The 13,195-nt window shown below is 54.3% G+C and overlaps 1 protein-coding gene and 1 long non-coding RNA gene across 8 annotated transcripts; both read left to right on the top strand.

Annotated features, from left to right (window-relative positions):
* Positions 1–815: 815 nt before the first annotated feature.
* Positions 816–5,520, top strand: Crlf2 (cytokine receptor like factor 2). Of its 7 annotated transcripts, none has more exons than XM_029473741.1 (8): positions 816–1,525; positions 2,572–2,668; positions 3,114–3,280; positions 3,711–3,856; positions 4,094–4,256; positions 4,758–4,773; positions 4,923–5,007; positions 5,139–5,520. In XM_029473741.1, the coding sequence occupies exons 1-8, from the start codon at positions 1,435–1,437 to the stop codon at positions 5,370–5,372; spliced, it is 999 nt and encodes a 332-aa protein (XP_029329601.1). In that variant the 5' UTR covers positions 816–1,434; the 3' UTR covers positions 5,373–5,520. The 7 variants fall into 7 exon arrangements, with proteins under 7 accessions (XP_029329601.1, XP_021009925.1, XP_029329599.1 ...); XM_021154266.2 differs by having other exon boundaries at positions 4,641–4,773; positions 5,156–5,520; XM_029473739.1 differs by having other exon boundaries at positions 4,641–4,773.
* Positions 5,521–5,930: 410 nt separating this feature from the next.
* Positions 5,931–8,413, top strand: LOC115030268. Its single transcript, XR_003835855.1, has 4 exons — positions 5,931–6,151; positions 6,520–6,667; positions 7,439–7,507; positions 7,758–8,413. It is a non-coding gene; the product is annotated as an uncharacterized LOC115030268 (long non-coding RNA).
* The last annotated feature ends 4,782 nt before the right edge of the window (positions 8,414–13,195 follow it).

Here is a 13,195-nt window from a genome sequence, read left to right as displayed (position 1 = left end):
TTTTTCGAGACAGGGTTTCTCTGTGTAGCCTTAGCTGTCCTGGAACTCACTTTGTAGACCAGGCTGGCCTCAAACTCACAAGAACAACGCACCTAGAGGTGTCACTGTTCACAGAAAATAGGGTAACCTTATATTAATCATTAAGTACATGGCTTACTCACAAAACCACGGGTCAATATGATGGTAGCCATTCCTCAATTGAGATTCCCGGTTCTCAACATCTTCAGGTTTGTGTCCTTATGAATGAAACCATTTTCCACCAAACTTTAGTAATTGGTGTAACAATGCACAGTGCTGTCCTGTTTGTAAGTTCAAATTTGTATATTACTTAAAATCTTTGTATGATTAAGTACGACTTTTATTAAGACAAAGAAAAAGATATGTTCACTATTATCTAATATTTACATACCATGGAAGTTTCAAGAAAGTGGTTTACTTTTGTGCTGGGTCACCTAGAGACTGGGAAAGGGAGAAACAGAAGTGACCTGGAACAGAAGGTCACAAGATGGCCAGCCACCTCCATCTTGGTGAGGTCAATATGCAACCGAATGACAGAACAAGGAAGTTGAGAGGAACAGACATGTGAGAGCAACACCTCCCTTCTGTTTTTGGATAAAAGACACACAATTTTTATTATTTACAAGTAAGCCTTAAACAGCACCACAAGAGCCAGGGAGATAGATGAGCGGGGGCGGGGCCTTGGCGATTTGGAGGCGGGGCCGGGCCGTGAGGGGCGTAGTCGGGGCGCACGGGGAGACCACCCCTGACTCTGACTCCGCCCCGATCGCGACACTTCCATTCCTGCTCTGGTCCGTCGCTGGCATCCTCCTGCCTCAGCTACCGCCGTCCCCAGTGTTACATCTGTGACTGCGAGTCAAGAATGTGAGGCAGAGTGATGAAGGCGTTGAGCTGAAGCAGAGACGGAGGCGGGGAGGATGCCCGCCAGGGGATGAAGCCCAGTGCACACCTCCCCCTTCTTCCAGGACCCCTGACCCCGCCCCGCCCACCAAGGGGCCCAGACCTGAGCGGCAGCCAGGTCGCGGGTGACGTCACAGGGCCGTTGCCCCATCCGCCCCGTGGCCTTGACTGACAGAGCTGAGGCAGGGGAATAACCGCGAGCGCTGACTGACAAACGGCAGGGCAGCGGCCACGCCCACCCCGGCGGGAAGGAAGGGGTGAGGTCATCGCGGTCGCGGCCCCGCCCGCTCCCGCTCCCCCCATCCGGGTGATTGATGGGAAATGGAAGCCGGGCCAGGCCCATGTCGGTGATTCTCCGCATCCGTTTATTGCCGTGGCCCCGCCCGGTCCCCCCACACCCGCCCCCGCCCCCGGCTTCCCGTTTTCGGCTCGAAGCGGCCTGGGCGTCCTCGACTCGGACCGGCTCGGACTGAACCAGCTGTCAATCACTGCAGCGTCCGCGGCCCCGCCGGCGATATGGCCTGGGCACTGGCGGTCATCCTCGTGCCTCGGCTCCTTGCGGCGGCGGCGGTGGCAGCAGCGGCGGCGGCGGTGGTGACGTCACGGGGTGAGTGAGCGGGGGCGGGGCCCGAGCAAGAGCTACCAAGCTGCTTTCTGTCCCTTCATGAATATGCAAAGGAGGACCCTGGCCCTCCTAAGGGCGATCGGATAGCGCTTCATTTGCATATTCATTTTCGCTTTGCATATGCATGAGCCCCGCCCTCCCCCACGCTCTGTGCTTTCTCCACTCAGTAATATGCAAATGAGACCTAAACCCCGCCTTACCCTCATTAGCATATTGTTACCACCACAATCTCCCTCCTGAATATGCAAATAAGGCCTCTGGGCCGCTCCTTTTTTGCATATTCATGCGCAGCTTTCCTGCTTATATGCAAATAATGCTTCTCTCCTACCTAGGTCTCACTCAACGCTTCTCATTTGCATATCCATCGGGAGATACACATATTCATGAGCGATATATTTCTTTCTTCCATCCCCTCATGAATATGGAATTGATGCCCTGTCCAAATGGATCACTATGCATTTGCATATTCCCCCCACGATTTACATATGCACGAGCCTCAATGTCTTGCTCCAATGTCTCTGATCATGAATATGCAAATGAGACCTCCGAAATCGAATCTGCCCACTCCTCATCATATGCAGCTATTGCTATATGCACCAGCCACAAAGGCTTCCATCCTTTTCCCCTCATGAATATGCAAAGATGGCTTCCCCAGTCCATCTCCACTCTGGTTCACTGCGATCATGTATATTCAAATAAGGTTCCACCTTGCCAGCTGCTCCTCATTTGCATATTCGAAAAGCACTTTCCATATTCATGAGTGGATTCTGTTCCTTTTCTCCGTTTATGAATATGCAAATGAGCTGTCACCTCCAGTTCTTGGGCCTCTTGTTTACATATTCATTCGTTTCATTTGCATACGCGCCAGAATGTCTTCCTCTGTCTTCCCCTAGTGCATATGCAAATGAGGCCCGGCCTGCTCCCAGCTCCCTAGCCAAGGGTATGAGTCAGGGGAATGGGTGCAATGGCACTTCCGGAACGCGCTGATGTCACGGGCTGCTCCCCTGATCCCTGCCCTGCTCCCGCAGGTGACGTCACAGTCGTCTGCCATGACCTGGAGATGGTGGAGGTCACCTGGGGCTTGGGCCCCAACCACCAAGGTGCCAACTTGAGCCTGGAGTTCCGGTGAGTGAAGGGGGGGCAGGGCAGAACTTCCGGTCTGTCTGTGACTTCCTGTCAGAATCATTGAATGATATATGAGAGGGGGCGGGATTTCCTCTCATTCCTCTTCACTCACTTGCTGTCCATACTTTTAAGTGACTAAGAATAAGAACAGTAGGCGGGACTTCCTAATTAGTGATTGACAAATGGTTGAGGACGGGACTTCCTGTCAGATCCTGATGAATGACAGCAAGAAGGGGGCGGTACTTCCTGTTTGCCCATCACTTTCTGTTTGAGGTGTTGAAAGATAGATGCTCGTGGGCGGGACTTCTGTTTGAGGTGTTGAAAGATGGATGCTCGTGGGCGGGACTTCTGGTTGAGGTGTTGAAAGATAGATGCTCGTGGGCGGGACTTCTGGTCCATCACTTCCCATCCAGCTGACCCTTCCCCCTTAACCCCCACTATGCAGCTATGGCACTGGCGCCCTGCGACCCTGTCCGCAATATTTCCTGTCCGGCGCTGGTGTCACTTCCGGGTGCATCCTCCCCGCGGCCAGGGTGGGGCTGCTGGAGCTGGCGCTGCGCGACGGAGGTGGGGCCATGGTGTTTAAGGCTAGGCAGCGCGCATCCACCTGGCGTGAGTGGGATGGGCGGGACATGGAGGGAGGGGGCTGGGCCTTGGGCAGAAGTACGCAGGAAGTGGCCTGATGACGTCACTCCAACTCCCAGTGAGTGGGGCGATTGACAGGAACTGGGCGGGACTTAGACAGGAAGTTGAACTCTGATACGGGAATTGGGCTTCAGGGGTTAGGAAGTGCTCTGATGATGTCACTGCTGCACCTTTGGACTCCTTTGGGCAGGAAGTGGATCTTAGGAATGGGAAGCAGGCGTGTCCTGCTCTCTGAAGTGCGCCCCTTCCCTCATCCCGATGGGTGTGGCCTTCATGAAATAGGCGGGGTTGGGACAGGAAGTGATGTCACTGCCAGGACACCCAGACTCCTGGTGGGTGTGGATTAAGCCGAATGAAGTCACAGCGGCTCCTCCCACCCCCACCTTCCCCACCTCAGTGAAGCCCAGCCCGCCTAGGAACTTGACACTGCTCTGGACGCCAGATGGGGACGTGGCTGTCTCCTGGCCCGCCCACTCCTACCTGGGCCTGGACTATGAGGTGCAGCACCGGGAAAACAGCAATGGCAACGAGGACGCCTGGCAGGCGAGTGAATTCATCGGGGGCAGGGCCGGCCCCTCCGTGACCTTTGACCCCACCTGAGACCTCCTGCCCCCACCCACTGTGTTTTCCAACCCCAACAATAGATGCGTGACCTTTGACCCCACCCATGACCTTTGAATCCTCAACGCCTAGGCCTGACCTCTCTTGCCTTTGGCCCCAATCTGTGACCTCTGAACCCTACAGTGACCTCCGACCCCCCACAACGCCCTCTCTCCACAGACGACCTCAGGGCCCTGCTGTGACCTAATGGTGGGCGGGCTTGACCCCGCACGCTGCTATGACTTCCGGGTCCGGGCGTCGCCCCGGGCCGCGCACTATGGCCTGGAGGCACAGCCTAGCGAGTGGACAGCAGTGACAAAGCTTTCCGGGGCAGCATCCACAGGTGAGGGCTTGGCCTGGGGTTGTCAAGGCTTCACTGGGGGTGGGTGGTGGACAGGGCCTGGGTGACTGAAAGACGGGTGGGCGTGGCCTGCGATGATGTCATTGATAACGGATGATTGACAAGCGAATGGGCGGGGCCTGGAAGTGATCGAGGGTGACATCATCAGTGACATCATCCTGTGCACTTGGGTGACTGACAGGTGGGTGGTGGGCAGGGTCTGGGTAACGACATCAGCTCCCGGATGGTTTACAGGTGGGTGGGCATGGTGGCAATGACATCATTGGTGACCCGGATGACTGCCCGGCAGTGGGCTATGCCTCTGGTGATGTCACCACGCCACCTGACTGACAGGTGACCCCTGCGCTGCCCACCTTCCCCCCCTAGCCTCCTGTACCGCAAGCCCCACCCCGGCCCCAGCCCCGGCCCCGGCCCCGGCCCCGGCCCTCCTGCCCCTGGGCTGCTGCCTAGCAGCGCTGCTGACACTGGCGCTGCTCCTGGCAGCCCTGAGGCTTCGCAGGTGAGGGGTCTCCAAGGAGTCATGGGGTCCTGGTGGGGTAATCGCGAGGTCTGCGGCGATGACATCACCGCTATGATGACGTCATGTCCCGGACGGAGGCATGGCATGGGGGTGTCGGGTGAACCCTGACCCCTGACCCTGAACCCCAGGGTGAAGGATGCGCTGTTGCCCTGTGTCCCTGACCCCAGCGGCTCCTTCCCTGGACTCTTTGAGAAGCATCACGGGAACTTCCAGGTGCGGGGGTGGGGGGGAGGGGTCACTTCTTGTCCCCGGAGGGCATGAGGCAGGGGGATGATGGGAGTGATGGGCGTCACAGGCCACGCCTGACTCCAGGCACCACTCCGCTCCCTTCCCCCAACACACAGAACCCCTTCCCCCGCAGGCCTGGATCGCGGATGCCCAGGCCACCGCCCCACCAGCAAGGACGGAGGAGGAAGATGACCTCATTCGCCCCAAGGCTAAGAGGGTGGAGCCTGAGGATGGCACCTTCCTCTGCACTGTGCCAAGGCCACCCAGCTTCGAGTCAAGGGGGCAAGGAGGCGGGGCCATGGTGTCGGTGGGTGGGGCCACGTTCATGGTGGGCGACAGCGGCTACATGACCCTGTGACCTTGAAGTCACTGCCAGTCTATACTTCGCGCTGAGATCACTTCCTGTCTTTGAATAATTCAAACTCACAAACCCTGTGCCTATCTGTATGCAAATATGGTCATGAATATTCAAATAAAACGCAAGTGCTATGCTAATGACGGCCAGCCATCAATTCCTGACCAAAAAGGGCGGGGCTTGAGGAGCATCCCAGCGTCACGTGGGGTAACATCAGGGTGACATCATCTCATCCAGCTGGGCAGGGCAATGAGCAAATGTACCTCAAGAATTCACAGGTATGTAAATGAGTTTCATGAATATGCTGTCCGGTCGTGGGTGGAACACGTGACCCGCGGTGGCCCCAGGGAGAGAAAGGGTAAGCACTGACCGAGTGAGGACAGAACCCCGCGGGTGGTGAGCCCCACCTTGCCCAGGCCCCGCCCTGGGATCTGGGCCCCACTCACACATTCTGGCAACTCCCCTGTGACTGTAAGTGATGTCACTTCCTGTCTTTTCCTCTGTGTGTTCTCTGCTTCCTGTGCTCTCTGCAGGCCCCGCCCAACTCACCCAGGCCTTGCCCTGATGCTTGGGCCACACCCCATGCTCTGGTGGTGCCCTTGTGTCAGTGACATCCCTTTCCCTGATGTCACTTCCTGTCCCTGCCCCTGTGTCCGCCCACCCTGCCCGTGACCCCGCCCCCTGACCACTGACCCCTCCAGACCCAGCAGGACATGGTGAATTCGCACCCGGGCCTGGACTTCCTGAGAGCAGCAAAGAAGTTACATCACCACTGTGAGTGGACACGCCCCCGGCCATGGGACATGCCCAGAACCCGAGATCCCGCCCACAGCCCTGAGTTTTCCGCCCATAATCCAAGGCCATAACCTCACAGCCTTCAGCCACGCCCACACAGTCCCAGGCCAAATCTCAGGTGCTCTGTGAATCTCCTTGACTGCCCTGACCACGCCCCTGACTCTGCCCATAGCTGTTAGGTTCACTATGAACCCCTCTGCCACTGCCCAGACTCCGCCCATAGCCCTTGGCCCTCCCCATAAAGACTTTAACTGATTCCTGTCCTGGCCCCGCCCTAGCCCTGCCCAATTCCCCACAGCCCTGCCCCTGGTGCCAGGCCACACTCATAGCTCTCATGTTAAGTACAGTGATTCCTGCCATGGCTCCACCTCCAACCCTGTGACCCTGTGACACCGGCTCCTCCCCCATGTGACTCAGAGGATCTTCTACACAGTGAACTGGTCATGGTCTGGGATGATCTTGCAAGAGGAGCTGAGGTGCAGCTGCTTCCTGCAGGTGTGGGCGGGGACCGGGATGTGGGCAAGCTTGTTCTTCTGGACTTCTTGTGGGAGGGGCTTTCTTGTGGTCGTTCATGAGTCCTTGTCCATTAGCCAGGCAGTAGGCGTGTATTAGGGTATGGGCGTATCTTGGGGGTATGGGTGTGTCAAGGACAGGAAGTGGGTGTGTCCTACAAGGGAGTAGCTGCAACAGGAAGTGACCACAATTAGGTGGGCGTGACTTAGCGCAGATGTGGGTGTGTCCCACACCAGAAGTGCTCCACTGGACACCCCTGGTCGGTGGGCGTGTCCTGAACCCGGTCCATGTCCCCTGCAGGCCATGTCGTGGCTGCAGGCGGAGCCAGACATCAACTGCATAACATCCGTTCTTGTTCTTCTCCTATGAGCATTTCTATGTCATCTACTGCAAGTTCTGGGAGCTCGACCATAAACTGGAGTGCCACTCCGACTGGGTTGAGCGGTGGGGGCAGGGGCAGGGGCAGGGGTGGGACTCAGGGTAAAGGGCAGGGCTTCGAGATTGGGGTCTCGAGGCAGGGGGCAGGGTCAGAGGGCAGGTTGAGGAGGCAGGGACAGCTACTACCACTTCATGATTGACATGTGGGTGGGGCTTCATGTGGGCGGGACCAGGGGCGGGGCCTGGGAGGTAGACCTTGGCTGCAACCTGGTGATTGGACCTTGTGATTGGCAGGCACACCAAGGGGGAGGAGGGTGTGGCCTCGGCCTAAATGGGCGTGGCCTCCACCACCCTGACCCCGCCCTGCCCTTGCAGCCATCTCTTCCTGGATGATCCACTGCATCTTCTCTTTCGGGTGCTGTCAGCCTGTGAGCAGCCTGGGAGGTGAGCGGGGCCTGGGGTGGATGTGATGTCACCTCTGGCCCTTCCCACCACTGACTCCAATTCCTGTGATGTCACCGCCCTCACTTCCTGTCTGATGTCATCACTTCCTGTATGATCCTGTCCACTTATGACATCATCTGCAGGCCCCTCTTACCCCTGACCCCACTGTGACGTCATCACCACCCCCACACCCTGTCCAACCCAGCCACTTCCTTGTGACAACCTGCCCCCTGACCCTGTGACCCCACAGGGTGCAGCCTCTGTGTAGTGCCAGGAAGCTGACCTCGTGTGGTTCCTGCTCTCAGAGGACAAGATCACGCCCATCAGATGAGCAGGGTGCCCCAGCCAGCCATGCCCCCTGCTTGCTCCTTACCTTGCTTCTCTGTGGTCACGCCCACCAACTCTGGCTCCGCCCTGACATGGCCACGCCTATAGGATGTTCTGTCTCCGCCCCCGCTCGATCCTGGCTCTGCCCCTTGCTGACTGACCCCCCCCACCTCATGAACTCTGACCCTGATCTCATGACCCCGCCACTGTGACCCTGCTGACTGCTGACCCTCTGACCCCTGATCCTGCCCACAGACACCATGATCTCTGACCCTTACCTCTTGACTCCACCCCTTGATTGTGACCCCACCCCCGTGACCTCTGACCCCCAACCCCACCTACCCCGCAGCACTGACTGCTGGTTCTGCTGCATGGTGTTCGAGCTCGAGTTCTTCTATGAGGAGCAGGCCCAGCGTGGAGCCCCTCCTCTTCCGCGACCTGCGCGCGTGTGCCAGGTGCTGGACCTCTTTGCCCCAGCCCCAGTGGCAGCTAGGATCCCGGCCACACCTCTGACCCTGCGGGGGACTCCTGACCCCTGGATTTAGCCTGTGAACTCCAGGGTGACCTCTGACACTACCTCCCCATTGTAAGCTCAGGGTGCCTTGGGGGTGACCCCTGACCCCAGGTGACAACACGGGCAACCTCATGTGTGACCCCAGTTTGACCCCTTACACCAGGTGTCGTCACAGGTGACCCTGTGACACAGGGGTGCCCTGTGCGTGACCCCGTGTGACCCCCGACCCTCAGGTTGGATCACGCTTTGCGAACTTAAGTGCTTGAGCCTGGCAGGCGAGTTCTTTGATGCCTTCTTCAACATGGACAAGTACCCAGCAGAGGAGCAGGGCAAGCAGGCAGGATCCCCGTGGGTGGGTGTGGCTGAGGGGGTGGGGCATGGGGTGCGGGTGGTGTCGCAGTGGGTGTGACCAAAATGTGGTCAGAGCGGGCGGTGTGTGGTGGGGCCTGGGGCGGGGTCAGAAGAGGAAGTTGGATAAACAGGAAGTGATGTGAGAAGTAGGGAGAGGGGAACAGGAAGTGACTCTGTAGGGACAGGAAATGTGGTCATAGTGGGTGGGGCCTGCATGGTTGTGGCCGGGGGCCCTGGTTTTATAGGGAGTGGGGGTAGTCAGGAAACTTGGGTGATGGGGCGTGGGCGGGATCATACATGGGGTCTAGGGTCGAGAGGCAGGGCCTGAACTCAGGCATTATGGGAAATGGGTGGAGTCAGGTGACCCGGGTCACTGTGTGGGCGTGGTCGCCATGGGCGTGGCCTCATGGGGTCACCCACACCCTGTCCCCTACCACAGGACGCTGACCCCATCCTGTGGGGTGACTCCGCCTGGGAGTACGACTGAGGAGGCCATGGCAGGGGTTGATGACAGGTGAGTGGGTGTGGGGTGGGAAGGGAGGGGCCTGCTGGGTCTGGGGTGGGGACTGGGGTAGGTGTGGCCTGTCGGCAGTTGACCACACCCACTGGCCGGGGCCTCTCCCAATTTTCCTATTCCACGCCTGTTCCTGCCTACCTTCACCCAGACCCCGCCCCTCATATCTCGGCCTTGCCCACTGTTACCTACACCCCGCCCCTCTAATCCAGGCCCCGCCTGCCATTTCTCGGCCCCGCCCACTCTCGCCCAGACCCTGCCCCCACTGAGCCCAACCACGCCCACTTTTCCGGCCACGCCCACCATCACCCTACCCGCTCTGACTCTAGGCCTGCCCACCCCAGGTCTGTCTCTATGGCCTCACTATGACTGCGATGACCTGGAGCAGCTGTGACACCCCACTGTGTGCCTGGGAACGGAGCCTCCAAGGGCTCCCTCCCGAGGCCGCAGGTGACTTCGGGGGCTCAGGGCATGGCCTCCTCCCCGTGGCCTGCGGCACTACTGTGCACAGGGCGCTGCGCGTGATTATGTTTGTGGGTTTTTTTTTTTTTTTTTTTTGAATAAAGAGTTTGAGACTTTTTTTCACCCCAGGACTCACGGTCAGGCTCTCGGAGGTGGGCGACTCCGTGGACAGTCAGGCCGACCTCCAGCGATCCCTCAGGAGAGTGACACGCCCACTTCCTGTTTAGGGTACCCCCCCTCTTCCACTGTGAGACAAGCCCACTTCCCACACTCTTGTTCTCATTGACATGCGTGTCCCGCCCACTCGTTAGCATAAAGCTGTTAGCTATTGTCCAGGCATCTCATTAGCATAGCCCCGCCCACCTGTTATGCTTTCGGGGTTTTCTCTGCAGGAAGGCCGGCTCATTAGCATAAAGCTCATTAGTATGCGTGGGCATCATTAACACATGCCTCATTAGCATGGCCCCGCCCACTTGTTATAATTTTGATATTCTCTGAGAACCCCCACCTCATTTGCATAGGGCCCATTAGTATGTGCGGGTCTATTTAAATGCACACCCTGTCCCCTCATTAACATACTCCTCATTAGTATGCATAGACGTCGTGAACATAACAGGGTCAGGGTCAGGTAGGTTTAGGGTTAGGGGCTCAGGTTAGGGTTAGTGTTACATGTGCTCATGTGTACATGTGTGTTGGGTGTGTACATGTGTACTTTTGTACATGTGTATATGTGTTTGCATGTTTGCCGTGTATGTAAATTGATTATTGTACGATAGAAAATGGCCCTTTGACAACTTTTGATTCTTACGAATGACAGAACTTAAAACATCACATTTCTCCATTCTGACCACAGCAATGTGTTTTCCAGAAGAGTGATCGAACACTTAGTAGGGCTCAGTGGTCACACGCCACAAAAAAGGAAACAGAGGAGCGGTGTCATCGAGACTCCCTCTGACCAAAGGTCATGTGCTTGTCCTGATGCTGTGAAGACACAGAGGCCGGGTGAGTGTTACCACCTTGTGGATGAAAGAAGTCAGTGCATCTGAGCCGTCCTCTCCCACGGGTGCCTTGGGGGCTTCACGTCTATGAGTGGGAGGAGACCTGAGTCGCCCACACCACAGAGCTCCTCTCTCAACAGAAACCCAGCCTCAGTGTTAAAGGAAGCAGACACCCGATTTCCTGTAAGATTCGTGCACATCCAGAGGACTTTCAGACTCAAGAAAACGCTTGGTGACCCAGGGCGCTGAACGCCATTAGACAACTCTGGCCAGAGTCTTCCATCCACTCCAACAGAACAATGCCTTGAAATATCCACCTAAAATTCATGTCAGATGTGATGAGTCATCCAAGCTAATGGCATAGTTTATAAAATGCCCTAGCGAGCACTTAGTTGTTTGTGGTTGCAGGACACAAAGAAGAAAGTGCGTGTCATGGTGGGGGCCCACTGTTAGTCCAAAGTTCAGGTAGGAGGGCAGAAGCAGGTAGATATCAGGGAGCAGAGCATCCTAGTGTACATACATACATATAGTTCCAGCTAAATACAGAGACAAGTCTTTGACTACCAAATACAATTTTTAGTAATTAACACCCAATATGAACATGTCATTGCAGATGTGTGTCCCTTCTGAGTGCAGTGTAAAGTCAAACTTTATCATGCCAAGATAACATTCATGAGAAAATAAACCAGAGACACCAAGGAGATTAGGACAGCAGTAATAGTCTTGGAGTAATGGCTCAGTGGTTAAGAACACTGGCAGCCTCAAGGCTCTTGGTGAGTTCACTTGGGGCTCGAAGTCAGGTAGGCTCTGGGCCTTTCCAGAATGATGGCACCTTCCTAAACCCTTATGGGAGATGTCTGGGCCCAAGAGCCAGACTGCTTTATAGTCTATTAAAGGGCTGGTGCTTGGAGGGGGGAGAAGACTTTAAAAATGGTAAACTTACTTTACTTTAAAAAAATATAAGGTCAGATATTAGGGGGGAAATACAACATCAAATAAACACTGTAAGTTAACTTTTGAGTTTGGGAATTTGAAATAACAAGAACAAAATGGAAACAATCTTAAGACCCAGAGAAAAGATTGCAGGCAAGTGAATAAGCCTGATTGATATAACAGCTTTAGTCCTTGGGGATGTTTTTTCCCCGGGCAGAAGGACCTTGTGCCTCAGAAAAAGCACAGGCTAAAGAGATTCTTAAACAGGCAATGTTTGTCACAGGCTATTGGAAAGAAATACACTGAGAACCTGGTAAATTATAATCATCAGGTATCTCATAGTTTCTGAATGTGGCTTATAAAAACGTTAAATTTCAATATGGGAGCTTAGTTCACTGTATTAGTTGATAACCAGGGACCCATTTATGACAAATTTATGTAGTAATCTGTGCTTGCAAGACTGACCAAAACCCCCCAAATCTTATTTTTGTATGTTTTAGTCTTGGAGATTGTGATTAGCTTAGACAGGATATTTTCAGTCTGTGAGAGCTTACATAATAGTCCAAGAGCACATACAGACAGGGCTTGTTTTTGTTACCAGGTGACTCATGATAAGAGCTGTATTAGGGCTCTCTAGAGGATCAGAAGTGAATAGAATGAATATGTATTATTGGGGGATTTGTTGGATTGGCTTATATGATATGCTCTAGATTGTCCAACGATAGCTATATTCACACTGGAAAAACTATGCGTCAGTAGATGCTCAGTCTACAAAGCTGGATGCCTTAGCATCCTCAGTCTAGCACTGCAGGTCTGACACCCCAGTTATGTCTGGTACCCTCTTGTTCTTGTTATTTCATAAGACCATTTCACTAGTTTGTATCCTCTCTCTTTGTTATGCTTAATTTGTATAAAGTTTTGCCAGTCTTGTAATTTTTTTCAAAGAACTATCTTTCTTGACTAAATTTTTGTATTGTGTTTGTTTGTTTCTATTTCACTAATTTCTACCCTGAGTTTGTTTCTTCCCATTTCCTCTTTTTGGATGTTATATGTTCTTGTTTTTCTAAAACTTTCAAGTGTATTATTAAGTTATTAATACAAAATTCCTTCAGTTTCCTATGTGGGTGTTTAGTGCTATAAACTTTCCTCTTAGGACTGCTTACATATGCCCCAATTTTTTGATCTGTTGTGTTTATATTTTTATTTAAGTCCAGGAAATCAAATAAAATCTTTCTTGATTTCTTTTTTCACTCAAAAAAAAAAAAAAAACCAAAAACCCCAAAACCCAAAAACCAAAAAGCACTGGCAGTTGTTCCTGGGGTCCTGAGTTCAATTTCCAGGAACCACATGGTAGCTCACAATTATCTACAGTGAGATCTGGTGCCCTCTTCTAGCCTGCAGGCATGCATGCATGCAGAATGCTGTATATGTAATAAATCTTTTAAAAACTAAAATAAAGTAAATATGTTTGGAAAGCTGCATGCATTTTATTTAGAAAGTACAACTACACCAGGCAGTGGTGGTGCACGCCTTTAATCCCAGCACTTGGGAGGCAGAGGCAGAGGCAGGCAGATTTCTGAGTTCGAGGC

Source organism: Mus caroli, unplaced genomic scaffold (genome assembly GCF_900094665.2).
Source record: "Mus caroli unplaced genomic scaffold, CAROLI_EIJ_v1.1 scaffold_13011_U1_1, whole genome shotgun sequence".
In the NCBI taxonomy this organism is placed as follows: domain Eukaryota; kingdom Metazoa; phylum Chordata; class Mammalia; order Rodentia; family Muridae; genus Mus; species Mus caroli.
Note: the sequence above shows the minus strand (reverse complement) of the source record. Positions and strands in the feature narration are given on the sequence as shown.

What these genes read in the sequence shown, in the direction of transcription:
- Crlf2 (XM_021154265.2), top strand. Translation starts at nt 1,435, where the DNA reads ATGGCCTGGGCACTGGCGGTCATCCTCGTGCCTCGGCTCCTTGCGGCG. An exon ending in GCAACGAGGACGCCTGGCAG is followed by an intron (nt 3,857 to 4,093) that starts GCGAGTGAATTC and finishes CTCTCTCCACAG; the next exon opens with ACGACCTCAGGGCCCTGCTG. An exon ending in AGCATCACGGGAACTTCCAG is followed by an intron (nt 5,008 to 5,155) that starts GTGCGGGGGTGG and finishes CTTCCCCCGCAG; the next exon opens with GCCTGGATCGCGGATGCCCA.